Genomic DNA, 19,392 nt, shown 5'->3' with positions numbered 1-19,392 from the left:
GGTATTATAAATGACCCAACTGGTAAGTACCTGTAATAAATACACTGAAGGGATGGCCATCTCATGAATACCCAGTTGAAGTGTTTATATGTACAGAAGAAATCATATTAAGTTTTTAAACTCTTTTAGGCAACGAAGAGGCGGTAACCATCTCACGAATATCATGAAATATGATTATGTATAAGATACGAAATAGTCAGTAATAATTAATTAAAGTTTGAAAATTAATATAAATATGTGATCTATTGTTTTATCGTTCTTTACTCAGATTATTAATTCTAAATAATTGGGTTAGTGTATTGTAACACAAAACTTAAGTATTGGCTCTTATTGATTTGAAATCTTACCTGATCATTTTTCTAAGTCTTATAATAATTTCAGTGACAATATTAATAATTGATAAACAAAGTAACACAAATTTAAGTTCATAGTTTGTAAATTAACACGTAATACTTTCAACAGTGATGATCACAATTTCACGTGATGATGTTAAGAGCGCCGTTCGAATAGACTAAAACTTTCAGCACTGACTGTGAGGGATTGTTTTGCCTTTTATAGTATTTTTTATCCCCGAACAATCATCATTGTCTCATTCTTGCAGTTTTATTATTTATTGATAAGTAAGCATAAAATATATAAATTAGTACATGTTTATTTTTACAATTAGGGTTAACACATTGTGTTTTATTATTAAGATAAGAGTAAAAAGAGCTGACAAGTATAATTTATAAATTTCTTCTTGGAAGAGAGTGATTCTTAAAGGTGACTAATAATTGCCTTATGACTGAATCGTGTGTAATATAATATAATCAAACAATAGTAGACGTTTGTTAAATATTTCTCCAAGTTATTTATCTAAATTGTTTGTTAAAAAACAATCATGTTATTCTAAGAATAAGAATATAATTTATAAATAAAAGTGTTAATTATCTTAATTGAAAAGATAAAAGAACGACCATTATTGTGGACACAAACAGAGTAGCCAACTGTTATACCATATTATGATAATGACAAGTATATTACGACAAATCATATTAATTACTATTAACTACGTATGACTATTACTTAGCAATGACGAGCTTAATAATAAATACAACATTAGATTGTAAAATGTTCTATTCATGGCCAGCTAAAATCGTATTAGGAACCACTGTGCGATGTGGATCCAGTAAGATGAAGTTTTTGTGAAAAAAATTATTATTTAATCATAATCTATAAAGATATACCTTCAGAGGGATTCACGTTTATAATTTACTAGGGTTTCATAAATCTGACCCAAAGGATCAACTGCTCTGGAAATTGGAAACTTATGAATAAAATATTTCATTAATTATCTTATAAAATAGCCAAAAGTTATATTAATTTAAAAGATGATTTTACGATTGCAGAACTCGTGTAAAGATATGAAAAAATATAATGAACTTTTATTTTTGACACTAAAAAATGTTTGGTAGAGAACGCCTTTAACAAAGATCTAGTGGACCAGTTGTCCAACATCGTTGAAGACCAATCGCGTGACAGCTGATCTCTAGCGTGTTTGCTTTACTAGCCCTGTCGGCCACCGGGCACGGCAAATCGAAGCCGATATTTGTCAACGAATATGTAATGTAAGTTTTTTTCGTTTAAACAGCAAGCGCCTCCGCTTGTATGTTATTATTCGGCCATTGTACGCTATAATTTTATTACTTGTTTTGTTTCACACTTGTGCTCACTCTTTAGGCTCCCGTGCCTTTGCATGCCATCAGTGATTGGGCCGTGACAATTACTGAAAAAAATTTACCGGCATCAAGTTTTCGTCCGCCATTGCGTGAGAGTTTTACATCACTCTGGTGGCACTTAATTACTTTCGGTGACTATTTGCGTTTGTGTTCAGCTTTTTCATATGAGGTCATCATCAGTCGTTAACGAGTTTTAACCACTATCATCGACGACTTCATTTATTTAGTTAAGTTTCTATTATTTTTTAATGTTATTTATTATTTTATTTTAATTGAGTTTGTTCATTGCCGCATCGACGGGCATTAGCATTTCAAGCACCCCGCTACCCCTAAAATCTAAGATTCTTATTGGATATCCTTGTAATGTATGTGTTTATTTTTTCTGTAATTTTTGTTTTTACTTCATTTATTGGATGTGCAGATAACTGTTATTCACCCAGGTGACTTTGTTCATCCGCTTCTATAGCGATCAAACAAGTTTAAGACAAGACGGCAATCTAGTGCGGTGAACAATTAGAGCCGTTTTACGATCTAGCTGCCTCGTATGAAATACTAAACATTGTAAGTACTATTTTGATATCAGTATTTAATTAGTATATTGAACTGTTTCAAACCATACTACTTGCATACAAAAGATCATTACCTAAACGATACAGGTGATACTTATCATGAACCACTTAATTGAAAAATAAAAATAACAATAATATTTTTATTAGTTTCTTTTAATTAAATGTTTCCCCAATTTTTCAATCATAAAATTTTATTTATATTCGTCCCATATACCTTATAGAGATATCAACTTTAATACATCAAATGACTATACATATAATTAACTAGCTTATTTATTAGATAATAATCTAATTTAGAAAATTACGGGTCCATAAGGTAGATAATATTTTTGCTGTATTTTGTGTATAGTGCCATATTTTGTATTGATTGATGAAACGTAGTAAGTACACAAAATTATTTATTTACTTCAATTTTGATTATGTTCCAAAACGTCTGTATTCTTTAAACCGAATACAAAATAAATCATTTACAATGTATTTTAAGATTAAAAACATCCTGACAACATATCTTCTTAAAGTTATGTCGAAATTTGTAAAATGTCCATTAAAATATTTGATATTTTTTTTTTAGTCTTTGTTTATAAATAATCGCATCGAAGTGTTTTATACTAGCGATCTTTACTGTCAAACTTCAATATATACTGACTAATAGATATAAAATTCTCTACAAATATTCATATACTACATACAATATAAGAAATTTAACACTTTAAATTCAATGTTACACTTAATATACATATTCGTAATTTAAGAAATACACGGTTTTTGACTCTAATTATATGTCAATATGACGTTAAATAAACGTTATATTCTATAAATTGCTATCTAAGACGCTATAAATAATTTATAGCTAAATATTGACGATATACAACTTAGTGTTTTATTTTTAGGGTAAATTTAGTAGTTTTTTTTATCATTTACAACTTTGTCTATTAAGCCCAAAGGTTTAGGAATGGATTTTATATAAACTTGGCTATTAACATTTAAAAAAATGTAAGTTAAACATTGAATTAAAAGAAATCAATAATAATTTTTATTTTTTGATTATTTAAGTGGTTCATGATAAGTGAATCACTCTGTAGTGTGTACTGTAGTAATTAGGGTAGTATTCATAATACTATCTCAATTTTCCGTTAAATAATAATTTTTTTCGTATAAATTTCATTTATTTTTATTAATTATGTTAACTATCAAGTAATAAAAACTTATTTCTAAGGATAGATAACCTGCACCGGCATACGAGTTAGTCGTCCGTCGTGACCTGAAGGTGCTCGTAAACATTGCTTTGTTTATGTATATTATTTGTTCATTTTAATGAGTTGTCTAACAAAATATTCAATGAGATGATAGATTAAAATTAAAGATCTGTGTCATAATTAAATACTTATATTTTCGAAATTTTTCATTTTTGTGTTTTTTTTAAATTTAATCTAACCTTTTAGGCGATTAGTATTTAGTTAAGAAAAGGTTAACAAAAGATAAACGGGAATCTACAATTATTTTTATACAATTAAATAGAAAATGATCTAAATAAAACTTTGACCAGTTTTGTAATATTATTTGAGATATTAACATTAAAAGATTCCAACAAGGTTGGGGAACAGGAAGTATAATATTACTCAATTTTTACCTTAATAGATCAAATACTACTATATGCAATCTGTCTTGTTAATACCTAAAAATTATAGAAACTAAAAAATAGTAATTTTATCAGCTACAATATATCTTTAGGTAGGGTGGTCCAAAATTTTCATTTTATTTTTATTTTTGATCGTATTGCTATAGTAGCTATTAATTGATATAAAAACACTAAAGAAATTAAATTCGGAAAAATTTTCCTAAACTTCAAATTAGAGACACATTGTAGGTTAACAACTTGCTATCTTAAAGTTTAGGTAAAATATACTTTTTGTTCATTTTTATATCTTTTGACATAGATATTTCATTGAGAATAATTCAAAAGATATGAAAATAATTTACATAAAAAAAACAAACAATGAAGTAGTACTAATTAAAATTAGTTAAAAATTGACCTAGTTATAATATTTTAAATATAAAAATTTTTGTCTTAAAGTTTACAATTTTTTTAACAATAAAAAAAAAAATATTGTGTACATTCAACTCTGTCTGTAGATATATAAATACAGACAGACAAAAGACAAAAAAACATAATACTCAGAAACGAAAAGTGAACTTAAGTTTTCTTAGTTATTTAATGTTCATTATTTGAATTATTTAAAAACATTCAAAACTTGGTAAACAAACATGTTTATAAAATTATAAATATTATTATGTTGAAAAACATATATTTGAGAATATCATAAACAGAAGTTGTAAACATATTTTATAGGAAATGTTAATCAATAATTCAAAATGAAAAAAATTCAGCATCGGTTTGTCAACAATTTTATTTTGATTCATTTAATAAGGTAAGTAAAGTTGATACTTAAAAATAATGTTTTTGAAAATATAATTTAAAAAATATATTAAATACTAATAATTTATTTCATTAAAGAATTCTTTTTAGTGTACTTAGTAATTGTAAAAAATCATAACAGAAAAAATGTATAATGAAAAAATAAAATTTAATACTAAACAGTATTATATTTTATTTATATTTTTTGTTTTTATACGAAAATTTTTGTATAAATATTTAATTTATTAATAATAATTGTTTTATGAACTCATTTTTTAAAATTTTCTGTAGCCTAAATAGTAAAGGCCAGACTGTATAGTTCATTGCGCTCGTATTACAACTACCGCTACCCAAATATAAGTGACGTCATTGACTAATTTCAAATACCATTCCAAATACATATATATATATATATATCATATTTATGTCAGTGTTGTAATTTACATAAAAAGTAGTTTTAATAAAAGAAAAAAATGATAGCAAAATTTGATTTGATTCTTATACTTTTTATTTTTTTAGAAACTACAAAAGCCGGTTGTATGTGTAAATCATCCCAATCAGATGTTGCCTATCAGTTTCCATGTAAAGCTACAAAATTAATGTTGAAATATTTTCTTAATCTAATACAATATTTCAATACTATTTTTGATATCGACAATCCTCAATTATCAAGTATCGCTGACCTTAGAGCTCACGGAAATAGCATTCAATTTTGTGGTAAACTTACAATGTTAATTCTCGATGAATTACGAAATAAATACAACTTCCAACATCATGATCATTTAATGGTAATCAATTTATATTTGAACAATACTTCTGAAATAGAAATTATGTATAAGAAACCCAACAAAAATAAAAATCCACCAAAAATAGATCTAGATAAAGTAAAGAAAATACTTGTAGAGTTGAAAAATGGTCAAAATATGATTGTGAAAAATCTATCGAGTTTAATAAAAAATATGTGTGTAAATTATGCTGACGGTAATTCTATTAATAAAGTCATAAAAAATGGCATGTCGAAAATAACGAAACGTATAAGTTTTAAAAGCGGTGTTGAATTAAAAATCTTTACCTTAAAAAATACATTAGCCAGAAATCGGCTTAAAATCCGTAAACTTGTCAAAAAAAGAGAAAGAGACTATAGATATTTGGACTTTCATCCGATTAATTTGTTATTTTTTAAATTATTGTCTAAAAATAAAATTAATGATAACGTTATTAAAATATTGACTACAGATAAGAATATACATAATTACATTAATGTGCCTTATGAGACCAACGATGAAACTGTAGATAGCCTAAATTTAATTAGTAACATAAAAATATTAAATAATACCGGTGTTACGGTAACTTTAGAAAAATTACTTTCCGATTATATGGTATTCAATTATAACACCGCTATTATGAACGAATTTCATAAAATAGTATTTGCTGCTACTATTCAACCATTTTTTGTTGCAATAGAAACATATTATTATATGATTTCAATAACTCTTCCTAACAAAGATATAAAAAAAAATTTGATATATGACATAGGTAATACCTTAAATAAATGTTTTGAAAAATTTATTCAATTGAATATTTTTCCTTCTTACATATCAAATGATTTAAAAGATATAATGAAGTATTCGATATTTTTTGTTAATCAAATGGAATTAAACAATGTAGTAGTCAATAATTTAAAAAAATTTAAAAAATTTAAAAAATTTTCAAAAACCATGACTAATATGATGAACATTGATAATATTGAATATAATATACCGATCAAGAGTTGTGCATATGAAAATATATCTGATTTAATTGAAGTAATTCAAAAAGTTAAAAATCAGATTGAAAAGTTGGTATGGTATGTAGAAACACTAAAAAAATATACAAATGTGTATAAAACAGTACTTCGAGTTATTCCGCCAAATTTTAATGCTAATAACAGAGTTCCAATAAATATAATCGATTATTACCAATCAAGTAAGTTACATAGTTAAATTTTAAATCTTTTAAGATTTTTTTTTTAATTAAAGAGGACAAAATTTAATGGCATCTTACACACGGACTAAACTAGCAAAGGTACTGCAGCACCCAAAGTTCTCAATCGACACTCCAATAAAAAATCAGTACCCTCAGTTATAAATACTAAAATTTGTCTAAAATAACCCTTTTTCATTTTATTAAGAATTTTTTTTATCAATAGTTAATATTATACATAAATAATAAACAATTTTTTTTTACAATTTGATATAACTATATGGTAATTTTGATAATCAAAAATACAATTATAAGCCGAACCGAAAAATTATGTTAATATAACGGTTATTAGAAAAAAATATACATAGTTTTTTATTCATTTACAATGGGCCTAGTAAGTAATTATTTAAGGAATTTTACTTGAGGTTTGTGAGTATAACTCAATTTTAGCACCCCTATTATTTTCGCTTTAGTTGCACCAATATCCATACATGGATCTACATGAAATACTTTTTTTGAAATTACTATAAATAAGTATTTTATTATAAAAAAATGTACTCCACATCTTCTCCAAGAAATTATGAATAAGATACATTATTTACAATAAATATTAATGTACATAAAAATATCAACTTATTACGTTGATATTTTAGCTTCGATGCGAAGCTGAGAAGGTATTGGTTTTACTATGTTTTTTTTTTTTTGTGTCTGTTACCACTTTTTCTCAGCTCTCACCGAACGGATTTCTTTCAACAATACGTCAAAAGATCACAAATTGTATCTAGTCGAAGACATTACCCTTCAAAATTGAAAAAATTTCCCTCGTTCCCCGTAAATAGGGGAAACCTCCAAAAAAATTAAAAATTTAAAAATCCCTAATTTTCGAAATTTTTTCAATTTTTTTTACTAAAAACTGCCGTAACTTTTTCAAAAATGAACATATCAATATAACTTTTTTTTTTATAGATGCTTGATGTCTTTACCTATTATTTGGTATATTATTTTTGTAAATTTGACCTTTTTTCTGCCCACAGTGGGGGATTTAAAATGACAACTTTTTCACAAAAAATTAACTTTTTCAACTTAACTTTTGAAAATGTTCCGGAAGGTCTGACACTTTTATATATATCTTAAATTAAAGCTAATGTAATGTACTTTAATTTGAAAAAAAAAAATTTGACCTCTGGACTTGTCTTCACGGCGAAAATGGCTACCGAATGCTATTTTCGTGTGAAAATTCTCGATTTTATTATTTATATTATATTTAACTTTATAATGCTATAACTTATTGAAAAGTTTATGGATCCACACAATTTTTTTATGAGAAATAATATTTTTTAATAAACCCTTTTTCATTCGACATACTTTATCTTAATCGAGATATTAATAAGGAACCAGCAGATCAAGTAGCTTTTGGAATAAAACACCAATTTTTTTAAAATTAAACACTATCTAAAGATTTGCATCGAAGCGTTTATTTTTGATAGTGATTTTAATCACTGTCAGATATCATTATACTTGATCCAACTATGGCACGTCACCACTGTGCCGCGACCCCCCTGTGCTGGTTTTTTTTTAATAATTTAAGTAAATAATTAAATAAACGCAATTTTTATTTAATTTAATCTGAAAAAATCAGCAAAACTTAAACACGTTTTATGTGAAATAACGGGTTTTCTACTGGCTTATTTATTATGTTACAATCTATTGGGTAATATCATTAATATTTGTATTTATTAAAAATATTTAAAATTTAAAAGAGAAACAAAATTATTTAATCAAATTATCATAATTTATAAAATTATTATAAATTATTATTATTAAAAATTTATTATAAAAAAATAATAATAAAAACAGTCAATAAAAAATATGTAATCTAATCCTTCATTATTTAAGATAAATAATTTAAAATAAGGTTACCATGTAATAATTATTTTTGTATTATTAGTAAAAACTCAAGTCCAATAAACATCTAATATGGAAGCTTATGGGCAAATTAAATACAATAACATGATTAAGCCGAAAATGGAAATTTTAGTCTCTAAATGATAATATAAGTAAAAATTAAAATAAAGTACTGTGATTTTTAAATTTTTGGAAATGTAAATAATGAAAATAGTCATTCCTGTCTAACATTTATAAAATATCATTAATGTTAACATACTATGGTTAAGGAATGAAAAATTGTACAATAATTTTTTTGTTTTATATATACTCTTTTAAATAAAATTTTATATTTTTTAGTTTCGATGCGAAGCTGAGAATGTATTAGTTTTATTATGATGTGTTTTTTTTTGTGTCTTTTATCACTTTCTCTTAACTCTCACTGAACCGATTTCTTTCAACGATACTCAAAAGATTACAAATCGTATTTAGTCGAAGACATTACCTCGAAAAAATTTCCCTCGTTCCCCGTAAATGGGAGAATCTTAAAAAAAATTACAAATTTAAAAATTGTTAATTTTCAAAATTTTTTTTACTTAAAACTGCCATAATTTTCAAAAATGACCAAATCAATTTATTTTCTTTTTATAGATGTACGATATCTTAGTCTATTATTTGATATATTTTTACCTACCCATAGGGAAGGATTCAAAATGACAACTTTTTCATAAAAAGTTTTTCAACTTAATTTTTGAAAGTGTTCTGGAAATATTAACACTTTTATATATATCTTATATTAAAGCTTATGTAATATACTTTATTATCAAAAAAAAAAAATTCAGACTTTAGTTTGTTTTCATGATGAAAATGGACAACAGTTAATAAAAAAATACGATTTTTTTTTTAAATTCTATTTTTATTTTTAATTTTGTAATGCTATAACTTTTTAAAAGATATATGGATCAATACAACTTTTTTATGATAAATACTATTTATATCCCTCTTTCATTCGACATACTTTTTTTTAAATTAAACCATTTCCCTTTATATATTTATATTTTATAAATATATTATACTTAAAAATCATAAAACTTGTAATCAGAATATAAATAAAGAAATAGATCATGTAGCTTTTGGAATAATCCATTAATTTTTTTTAATTAAATATTATCTACAGATTTGCATCGAAGCGTTTTTTATTATAGTGATTTTAATCACTGTCAGATATCATTATACTTGACCCAACTATGCCACGTCCTCATTGTGCTGGATTTTTTTTATAATGAAACAGCACAATGATTTGGCTTATTTTTTTATAATTTTTAGCTTTGATGGGAAGTTAAGTAGGTTTTATTTTGTGTTGATATACATTTTTTTTGTCTGTCCGTGAAAAGTCTCAACTTTCTCTAAATAGTCTTCTTTTGTTTATTCTTCAAAAGAACAGAATTATAATATTTGAACCTATTAGCACCATAAATTTGAAAAACCCCTTAATTTTAGATATTTAAAAAAATATCTCAAAATACACTACTATAAAAAATTATTTTCAAAAAATAGATCTTTAATTTTAAAAATGCTATAACATTAAAAAAAAACACTGATTGTAATAAAATTTTAGAAACCATAAGCTTTCTTGTAGTATACTTTTTGTGAAAATCTAATGACTAACTTAATGATTTTGCTATGGAAGTAGATAAAAATCATCATAGGAGCTATGTTCCATACCCCAGAGCTTTTTTATTTGTATCATGCAATCATGATGTTATTATGGATTATTAGATATACATAAATGGCTTTTTTTTATTATGCCTATATCAAATATTAAATTTATTTTAGAATAGTACCACAAATTGAACTTATGGAAATATAATTTATAATATAGAATGAACCAGTTTTGTTACTTTTATTTTTAATGATAAAAACTGATTTTTTAATTTTTATAATAGCCATTTTGTGCCCTTTTTTTATGAAAAATTCCTATGATAGTATTAAAATATTTGTTTTCTTATTTATCTAAATGAGATACAAATTCGGAAGGAGTTGGCATTGGATAGGGAAATTTGGAAGCAAATTTGTTGGACAGACGACACGGTCTAAAAGAACGAAGTCACGGAAGAAGAAGAAATGTGATATAAATTAAGTATTTTTTAACTAGTTATTATATCTAGATAAATTTAATTAGATATAACTAAATACTGCATACACTACCAGTCAAATGTTTAAGTTCAATTGATTTATTTTTTAATCCTACTCAAGTTATTGGTTATACAAACAAAAAAATGTATACTACAAAAAACTAAAATATGAAAAAAGTTTAATAATTGTAAAAATTGACATATTTTATTTAGAAATGTTATTTTTTTTAATAATGCAAATAAATGACATAAATTTAGAAAAATCTCAGTTTTTTACATTTTATGGTAACTACGAGATGAACTTTTAACTGGTACTGCAAAAACAAAACAATAGAATGATATTGATCTCAAGTTTTTAATATTATAATTAATTTTTCACTTAATTTATTATATTTAAAAACAAAATGTGAAAATAATCTCTACTTTAATTTCAATCATTAACATGGATAGAAACCAGTAACATTTTTAACAACTTGGGCTTCATCTTTAGATGATACTTCTTGATAAGCATAAAATTCCATAGAAAATGAAGCTGCACCAGATGTGATTGTTCTAAGATCTTTAGAATAGCCCAATAATTCAGCTAGTGGTACATGAGCAGATATCACCTGACACATAAAATTATTTATTTAATTTCTTTAAAACAAAATAATATTTTTCACAGTTTTGTTTCATCTTATACTTTATTTACAGAATAAAAATGTTGTACCAGAGTGGTAAAAACCTGTTTTATAACAATTTTACGATTTTGAAATTATTCATTTAAGTTTTTAGTTAAAAATATATTGTGTTGAAAGATAATATTTGTAGCTAATCTAGTTAAATTTTAAGTTCATTGAAATCCATGGAAGATATTTTTTTAACTGCTCTCCAAAACATTACATTTTTGCTTTCTTGAAACAGAATTATTTGGTCTCAGCAAAATATTGTCTTTTTTATAAAAAAAAAAGGACTAACTTAATTGCTCAGAAAATACAACTGCTCTAATAATTTAGATATATTGTCAATTTAACTCATAAAAAAAAATATTATAATAAAATATTTTATTTATGGGTAACATTAAAATAAATTAATATTAAAGTCAAATAAATTAAATTAAACTCTTGAAGTGCATTTTTATAAATATAAATTTAATCTTATTTCAAATTATTTTTATTACATAAATTAATATTATATTTGTAATTTATATTTAATTTATTTTTATGAAAGCTATTGTTTGTGTTGATGGGATGATGGGAAAACCTAAATAGCTCAGAACAAAGAAATTGAATTTCAGTATGAATCAATACACAATGCATTTCCTACTTAGATATATGTCACCTGAACAAATGAAAAATAAATATATGAAAATTCTTTTACATTTTATTGCATCTTACCCGATTATTTGACCTAATAATTATATCTTGTATTGATCCTCTTCTACGTCCAAAATCAGATAGCACCACAGATGAATTCTGTTCGTCAGTTACAACTTCAACACTCATGATTGGTTCTAACAGTTTTGTTCCAGCAGATTTCAATAACTAATTTTAATTATATATTAAATTTATAAAAAAAAATTATTAGAAATTAAAATACTTTATGAACACATTGATTCACAGCTGAACTTAAAACTGTATCAGACGTCCCCTTGCCTAATTCTAACCAATGAAGAATAAATCTAACATTATTCACCTAAAAATATTAGTCACTAATCAATCAACAATTTCAAAAATCTATAAGCTATATTTATTTAAAAAAAAAGGTTATAACATATAATTTTCAAAAATTACTTACTGGGCACCCAAGTTTTGGTCCATGTGTTAATGCGGCTTTTGCACTTGATGTAATGACATTTAATTTATTTAAGTGTATTGCAGAAGTATTAGAAGCATTGTCAGGGCTATTATCTAATGATATAAGTTTCTTATTGGGTTCAGCTTCTAATAAAGACATTATTACATAAGCGCTGTGAAATGTGGAACCTATTTTTTAAAATTTAATTTGTAGTATTGATTATTACTAAATAAAGTGACATATAAAAATACCTATTTTTAAATCAAGTTTATGTGATTCTTTAGCAGTTGTTAATATACCTTCTTTATATGAAATCTGAGGACGACTAAGATCAATATCAATTTTATATTCAGTTTTAATTCTTTCACCAATGATTTCTAGATGTAGTTCACCCATACCTAATCTAAAATTAACTTAAACTATTCGAAACATTTTATTAATTATTTCATAAATTAGTTTACCAGCTAAAATAGTTTGACCGGTTTCCTCATCATACTGCACTTTCAAGCTAGGGTCTTCTCTTTGTAATTGTTTTAATGCATTTTCTAAAGCTAATTGGTAAGACTAAAATATACATAAAAAACAAAAATAACAAAAATAACAAGCTCATATTTTAATAAACTGAATTTAATTTTCATAATGTTTATAAAATAGTATATTTTCTATAGCTTAGATTTTTTACAAGAAAGCAAATTTCATAATGTTAAATTTGCTAATACTTAAATAGACTAAAATCTAGTCTTTATATAAAAGAGACATTGTGACCAGTGTTGTGTTTATCACTGCCTAGTAGGCTTGGTTCTATCCTATTTTAAAAGTCAACTCTGATAGAGACAACCCTATCAATTAAAATTTAATTGTATTAAACAACCAATTAAAATTATGAATATCAAAAGTGTTTTTGAAAAAAATTAACTATGTGTACTCGGGCCCTTTATAAAGGCTTGGGTCCTAGTACAGACCTAAAATTGGTCTACCAAAATTTTTTTATACTCAAATAATGATTAATGAAAGTCATTAAAATATGATTTGAGGTAGTGTTGTTATCAGGATTTTAGTTAATGACATCAGTCACTAATACAACAACCAATATTTGTCAATTGTGTGTTAGATATATCATAAATAATTCATTAAAATTAAAAAAATTTTTTTATATTTAAATTAATCCTAGGAATTCTTAATGAAACTAAAACCTATTTTTCATTTAAAATATGAATATTTAAAAAGACTATATGACATATTAAACTTAAAAATTGAAAAAAAAAAACAAGGATCTTTTAATGATTGATACTATTATCTAATATTGAATCACAAGATTTTTTATAAAAATAACTTTATTTTGATTTTTAGTAATTAATAATAATAATAAACATCAAAATTACTATTAAAAAAATTATTTATAGAGTGACAATTTGCTTTTAATTTTTTTTATATTAATATACTTATTTGTAAGATATAATTCAATAAAAAGAAACTTACTTGAGAAGGAGGCTCTATAGAACAGAAAAATACAGGATCTGGCACATGTAAGTCAACTCCAAGTTTTTGGATAGATTCATCTTGTGTTAATTTATTAGATATTGCTAATTTGTTTAGAGCACTTTTTAATGCATTACCACTACTTGTTAAAAAGTCACCGCATATTGTGTTCTAATAAAAGTTTTTTTTTAATGAAAGATTCCAAAAATAAATATTTTTTTTTCTAACTCTATGAATAAAAATAAAATAAATTACCTTTAATCCAGTAACAGCAATAATAGCACCAGCTTGTGCATTTTCAACTTCTTTATAATCATCTGCATAAGGAATCATTACTCGTCCTATATTTTCAGACTTTTTTTGTGTAGCATTGTATAGTTTTTGACTCTAAAATAAAAAAAGTTATAAAGTACTATACAAATTTATTTAAATCATACATTAGCTAATTAAACTAGAATGCCAATTCTTATTACTATAGTGCAAATTTTATTTCTAAATCTTCTAAGAATTAACTAATATATATATATATTTATTCAAATAAAAATAAACCAATTTAAAATAAAAATCAATTATTTTTAAAGACCCAGTTATTTTATTGAAATTTGCAAAAAACAAATTAAACAACCTTAAAATTTAAATTATTATTAAGATTGTTTAATATATGTATAATGAACTAACGGCAGTAATTTTGATATAAATCAATGTGTTTAAATATACAATCAAAGAATCTGATAAAAATTTATTTTCCTTGAATTAAAAAGACATAGCTCTTTTTAGCACCAAGCAAATTATATTTAACAGTTACTTTAATATACTTAATAATAATACTTTTTAGCATAAACTATTGAAACTACATCAATGAAATTTTTATAATACTTGTTTATGCAAGTATTATATATAGAAATTGATTTATTTAAAAGAATTCAAAATTTTTCTCATAATCATAGACATATATATGGCTACATTATTAAGATTTTTTATAAAGAAAATTACTACCTTTTCTAATTTTCCAGAGTACATTCTTAAAAAAGTTATTGGTCCTTTTTGTTTTTCATTAACTACTTTAAATGCTCTAGCAGACATTGAAGATCCAAATACTTTAAAAATATCTAAAGTTATGCGCTCATTTGGAGATGGCAGAAAATTCACAATACAGTCCATTAAAGATTGAACACCAATATTTTTATAAGAGCTACCACAAATTAGAGGAACACCTTTCTACAAACAACACACCATAAATAAATTAAATGTGGTATTATATCAGTTAAATTCAGTTGATAATACTTGTGTTACACTAATTCGTCTTAAAGATGCCATTAATTCATCAGTTTTTATTGAATCAATACCATCATTTGAATTTAAAAATAAATGAGCTATAGTTTCATCTATATCAATTATATCACCTATTAGTTTTTCTCTAACCCTAAGCATTGTTTCCCATGTTTTGGTGTTCTCTTCAATTGTAGATGAAACTATTTTTTGACCACTTGCCCCATGCCATGTTAATAAAGTTTTAGTTATAACATCAATTAACCCTAATAAACGACCACTATTATCTTAAAAAAAAAAAAAAAAATACTATTAACATTATGATGTAAATTTAATGTTAAAAAAAATTACCTTTTACTGGTATTTGAAGTTGCAGTGGAGTTATACCAAATTTTGATTTTAGAAGGTCTATGCATAATGGTAATGAAGCATCAGGACGATCCATTTTATTAGCATATACAATCCGTGGTATTGCATATCGATCAGCTTGTCGCCATACAGTTATAGTTTGTGCTTCAACCCCTAAAAATTAAAAACTACAATGTAATTTAAAAATATAATTAGGTATTATGTAGTTAAAAATTAAATTGCAATTTATCATTACCTGCTGAGGAGTCTAATACAATAACTGCTCCATCAAGAATATTTAATGTTTGTTCTACTTGCATAGTGAAATCAATATGACCAGGGGTATCAATAAGGTTAATTTTATGATTTTTCCATGGTAATGTGACTGCAGCAGAAGTTATTGTAATACCTTAAGAAAAGAATTACCACAGGATTATTATATAATAGTAATCAATCAAATTTTAGATTTTACCTCTATCTCTTTCCTGATCCATGTAATCAGTTACAGTGTTTCCATCATGTACTTCCCCCATACTGCGAATTATACCAGAGTAATAAAGCATTCTTTCGGTTGTTGTAGTTTTACCTATAAATTAAAAAATAATTGATATCATGTTGTAATATTTTTGTTTTTAATATAGAAAAAAATATAAAGTGGTTCATAAATTATAAAAAGTTAATTAAATCTGTCCAAATCATATAAATCTTTTTTGTTATTTTTATATATTTATAATCAAAACTTGTAATTACAAGTAAAATGTAGTTACATGAATTTTGAGTAATTAAAACTATTTTAGTTTTTTATTCAAAACTACTACAATTGTACATTAGTAAGACATAAATTAATTATTTAAAGGTTTAATTCAATAATTGTATCATCAATGGTCAGCTTATCTTTTCAAAATCAACATGTTAAATTTATTCAATTTAAAGTACAAATTAAATTAATATAGTAAACAAATTCCATACCAGCATCAATATGAGCTAATATACCAATATTTCGTAATAAAGACAAATCATTTTTACTTTGACTGTAATATCGGCATAAAGTGGCATAAATACATTGTTTTATGGTTGGAAATGAAATTTGCAACATTCTGAAAAGGTATAATATAATATTACAATTTATTGTTTTCAATAAAAGATTTTAATTTTAAGCCTAAATTAGTATAAACAATTAAAAACTATAAATTTTTTTTTTTCGAATAACAACCTCCAAAACATTTTTTTTTATTGATGTATTTAATTTTAATACTCTAAAATATATTTTGGTGCATGCAAATTTAAAAATCCACTCTATTATCAAAATAATACCAAAGTTACAGAAGCTATACACCAACATTAAGTAATAACATTACATTCAAAAAGAGACAAAAATGTTATTTTATTTCAGATGAGCAATTTTAAAAATTTTAGATGCATTGAAATGTATTGAAAATAAATAATTCAATCTACTATGAAGCAATTAAATATTGAGTTTATGATATAACAATTTTGCTAGGATATACTACTCTTTTGTGGCATTTTGCTACAAGCATAACTCAAAAACGTCATATTTTATTAAAGTATAATGCTGTAGAAAAAAATGAGTAATATATCTCAAAGTGTAATTATTTCAATTTTTACCATATTTAAAATTCAGATGATTACACTTTATTAAAAAAAAACCTATTAAGATTATAAACTAGAAAGCAAAAAATCTCTAGTATTATTTATACCTTAGTCTATACCAACAGCTAATTTGTAAAATTTTAGAAGAATAAGTTTGATCTTATCCAAAGTTACTTAAAATATTATGTCTAATTTTTTATAATACTATCTCAATAAATATTGAGTTTTTTCTTTCTACTTTTACATAAAATTATGGATTGATTAATAAGTAATATACAAAATATAACAATTAAATTAATATAAGGGTTTTAAAATTTAAAGACAATATTTAGATTTTTTATTATGTTGAGATTTTTTACAGAAAAAATCTTAATGTCAAATTTAGTCAATACTTAAATATCTCCTGTATATTAGCCTTTTTTCATTTGTAAATTTTAATTAGAATATCACTTTATTAATATTTGTAATACTGTTGCTACAATAGAATTATAACATAAATTATATAAATGCTATTATTTAACATTATAAGTAAAATTTATTAATATTTTATTTCATAAATGTTTTCAACTTATGTTAGACGTAACAAACATTTAATGAAAAATAAAATTTTTAAATTGTTTACAATAATTACCTGTAATTTTAAATGAGTGACTAGTTTTTACATAACATATTATACAAAGTTGCCTTGGTATAATACATTATATTATATGTGAACTCCAATGTCTTACATATGTGATTTCATATTTTTCTTTTTTCATTGAAAGTAAATAATTTAGTTAAATTTTTTTATATTTTTAGTATTAACTTAACTTGAGTATGAATAACTAACATTACAAGAATTTAAATTTCAAATAACAATGAAAATAATTTTAAAAGAAAACACGTTTCAAACGGTATCACTTATTTCATATCGTTAAAATATCTTACAATCTCTTACGACAAATGAAATACAATAGATAACTAAATTGCAGCGCTATCTTTAAGCTTATTACAGCATTGATGTGCAATAATAGAAGTATTTTTATAAATATAAATCAGTTTGACTGCATCTAGTTTCCGTCTTAAGAATAGTTACAAATTCTTAGAATTCTAGTCAAATGTGTACTGTAATTTCTACTCATGATGTGTTAATACATTTTCAAAGTATGATTAATATGTGATGTCTCAAAACTAGTGTTGGGTAACAGGAATATTCCCGACAGCAAAAAATAAAAAATGGGGTAAATAATGTGTTAATACCTGATAAATATGTTACAGTCAAAGTGGAAAAATGGTCATTGTTTACAATGACAAAAACGAAATAGGCTGAATAACATGTTAAAATAAAAATAAATATTGCATTTATTTATTAGTTATTTTATTTATTAAATTTTATTAATTATTAAATATCGACTTCATTTGAATATCTTAAATACAGATATGTAGATATTAATTTCAATATGAAAAATAAGACTATATATATGAACCATTTATCATAAACCACTTAATTATTCGTAGAATATATACTATATAGCGAAAATTTTTTTTGTTTTTTTAGTTTTACATATTTCTTGATTTATTATCTAATTACTTATAAACATCATCCCTTATAACTTATAGGGGGTGAAAACTTAATTTTTTCAAATAGCAATATACATATTTTTAACTATCTTATAACACAGAAAATGATGGCAGGGAGGAATAAAATTACTCTTAAAATTCTAACGCAATGCCTAACTTTACGTGAGAAATAAAATTTCGAAAAATTACTTTTCCCAAAATTTGAGGACACTGTATACATTGCCCGAGCATCCTATTCAACACCCGTTTTATCAACATATATATCTTGTTCGAAATAAGATATTTATTGTTTTGAAAAATATCACTGTAATTTTCCAAAATATAAGTGGCTTATAAGTCAGCTCTTTTGAGTTATGTCTTTATAAAGTCCTATTATAAAATTGTAACTCAATAGTAATAAAAAAATATTTGTTTTAATTAATTAATATTTATAAAATATACATAAATAATTTTAATGTACAATAATTGAAATTAAATATGAACATTACATTAATAATTATGATAATAAAAAGTTGGTTATCACAGAATATAAATTTTATGAACACAAACAATACGTATTTTCCAATTCCTGTGTAGAAATTGAAGTTTTAATAAGATATAGATTTTAATGAGTAGTGGCGTTGAACTCATACATTGGTTTAAGGCTTCAACTTATAGCGATTTTG

The 19,392-nt window shown here is 24.1% G+C and overlaps 2 protein-coding genes across 3 annotated transcripts; one reads left to right on the top strand and one right to left on the bottom strand.

Annotated features, from left to right (window-relative positions):
• The first annotated feature begins 951 nt into the window (after positions 1 to 951).
• Positions 952 to 8,876, top strand: LOC126906627 (uncharacterized). 2 transcript variants are annotated; one of them, XR_007704291.1, is made up of 6 exons: positions 952 to 1,607; positions 1,720 to 2,083; positions 2,140 to 2,279; positions 4,638 to 4,716; positions 5,223 to 5,491; positions 8,614 to 8,876. XR_007704291.1 is itself a non-coding variant. In XM_050687308.1 (2 exons), exons 1-2 carry the CDS (start codon positions 5,177 to 5,179, stop codon positions 8,631 to 8,633), a joined length of 1,512 nt encoding a protein of 503 aa, XP_050543265.1. In that variant the 5' UTR covers positions 5,003 to 5,176; the 3' UTR covers positions 8,634 to 8,876. The 2 variants fall into 2 exon arrangements, 1 of the variants encoding a protein (XP_050543265.1); XM_050687308.1 differs by lacking the exons at positions 952 to 1,607; positions 1,720 to 2,083; positions 2,140 to 2,279; positions 4,638 to 4,716 and having other exon boundaries at positions 5,003 to 6,668.
• A 2,147-nt stretch (positions 8,877 to 11,023) lies between these two features.
• On the bottom strand, positions 11,024 to 18,065 carry LOC126906622 (ribosome-releasing factor 2, mitochondrial). The gene is made up of 15 exons (XM_050687299.1): positions 17,799 to 18,065; positions 16,526 to 16,653; positions 16,029 to 16,142; positions 15,813 to 15,965; positions 15,560 to 15,730; positions 15,224 to 15,495; positions 14,936 to 15,157; positions 14,195 to 14,326; positions 13,940 to 14,110; positions 12,922 to 13,024; positions 12,712 to 12,858; positions 12,461 to 12,648; positions 12,263 to 12,358; positions 12,061 to 12,207; positions 11,024 to 11,292 (listed from the first exon to the last, which is right to left on the bottom strand). Exons 2-15 carry the CDS (start codon positions 16,650 to 16,652, stop codon positions 11,122 to 11,124), a joined length of 2,214 nt encoding a protein of 737 aa, XP_050543256.1. The 5' UTR covers position 16,653; positions 17,799 to 18,065; the 3' UTR covers positions 11,024 to 11,121.
• Between the last annotated feature and the right edge of the window lie 1,327 nt (positions 18,066 to 19,392).

Source organism: Daktulosphaira vitifoliae, unplaced genomic scaffold, assembly GCF_025091365.1.
Source record: "Daktulosphaira vitifoliae isolate Bord-2020 unplaced genomic scaffold, ASM2509136v1 Scaffold_5, whole genome shotgun sequence".
In the NCBI taxonomy this organism is placed as follows: Eukaryota; Metazoa; Arthropoda; class Insecta; order Hemiptera; family Phylloxeridae; genus Daktulosphaira; species Daktulosphaira vitifoliae.
The sequence above is the reverse complement of the archived record's forward strand: the minus strand, read 5'-3'. Positions and strand labels throughout refer to the sequence as shown.

Bases quoted from the DNA above. Each gene is read 5' to 3' on its own strand.
- LOC126906622 (XM_050687299.1), bottom strand. From the start codon at position 16,652: ATGTTGCAAATTTCATTTCCAACCATAAAACAATGTATTTATGCCACT. The intron at 15,496-15,559 runs GTAATTTTTTTT...TTTTTTTTTAAG, and splicing joins ACTTCAAATACCAGTAAAAG to ATAATAGTGGTCGTTTATTA. The intron at 14,327-14,935 runs GTAGTAATTTTC...TTTTTATTTTAG, and splicing joins ACTCTGGAAAATTAGAAAAG to AGTCAAAAACTATACAATGC.
- LOC126906627 (XM_050687308.1), top strand. From the start codon at position 5,177: ATGATAGCAAAATTTGATTTGATTCTTATACTTTTTATTTTTTTAGAA. The intron at 6,669-8,613 runs GTAAGTTACATA...TTGTATTATTAG, and splicing joins AATCGATTATTACCAATCAA to TAAAAACTCAAGTCCAATAA.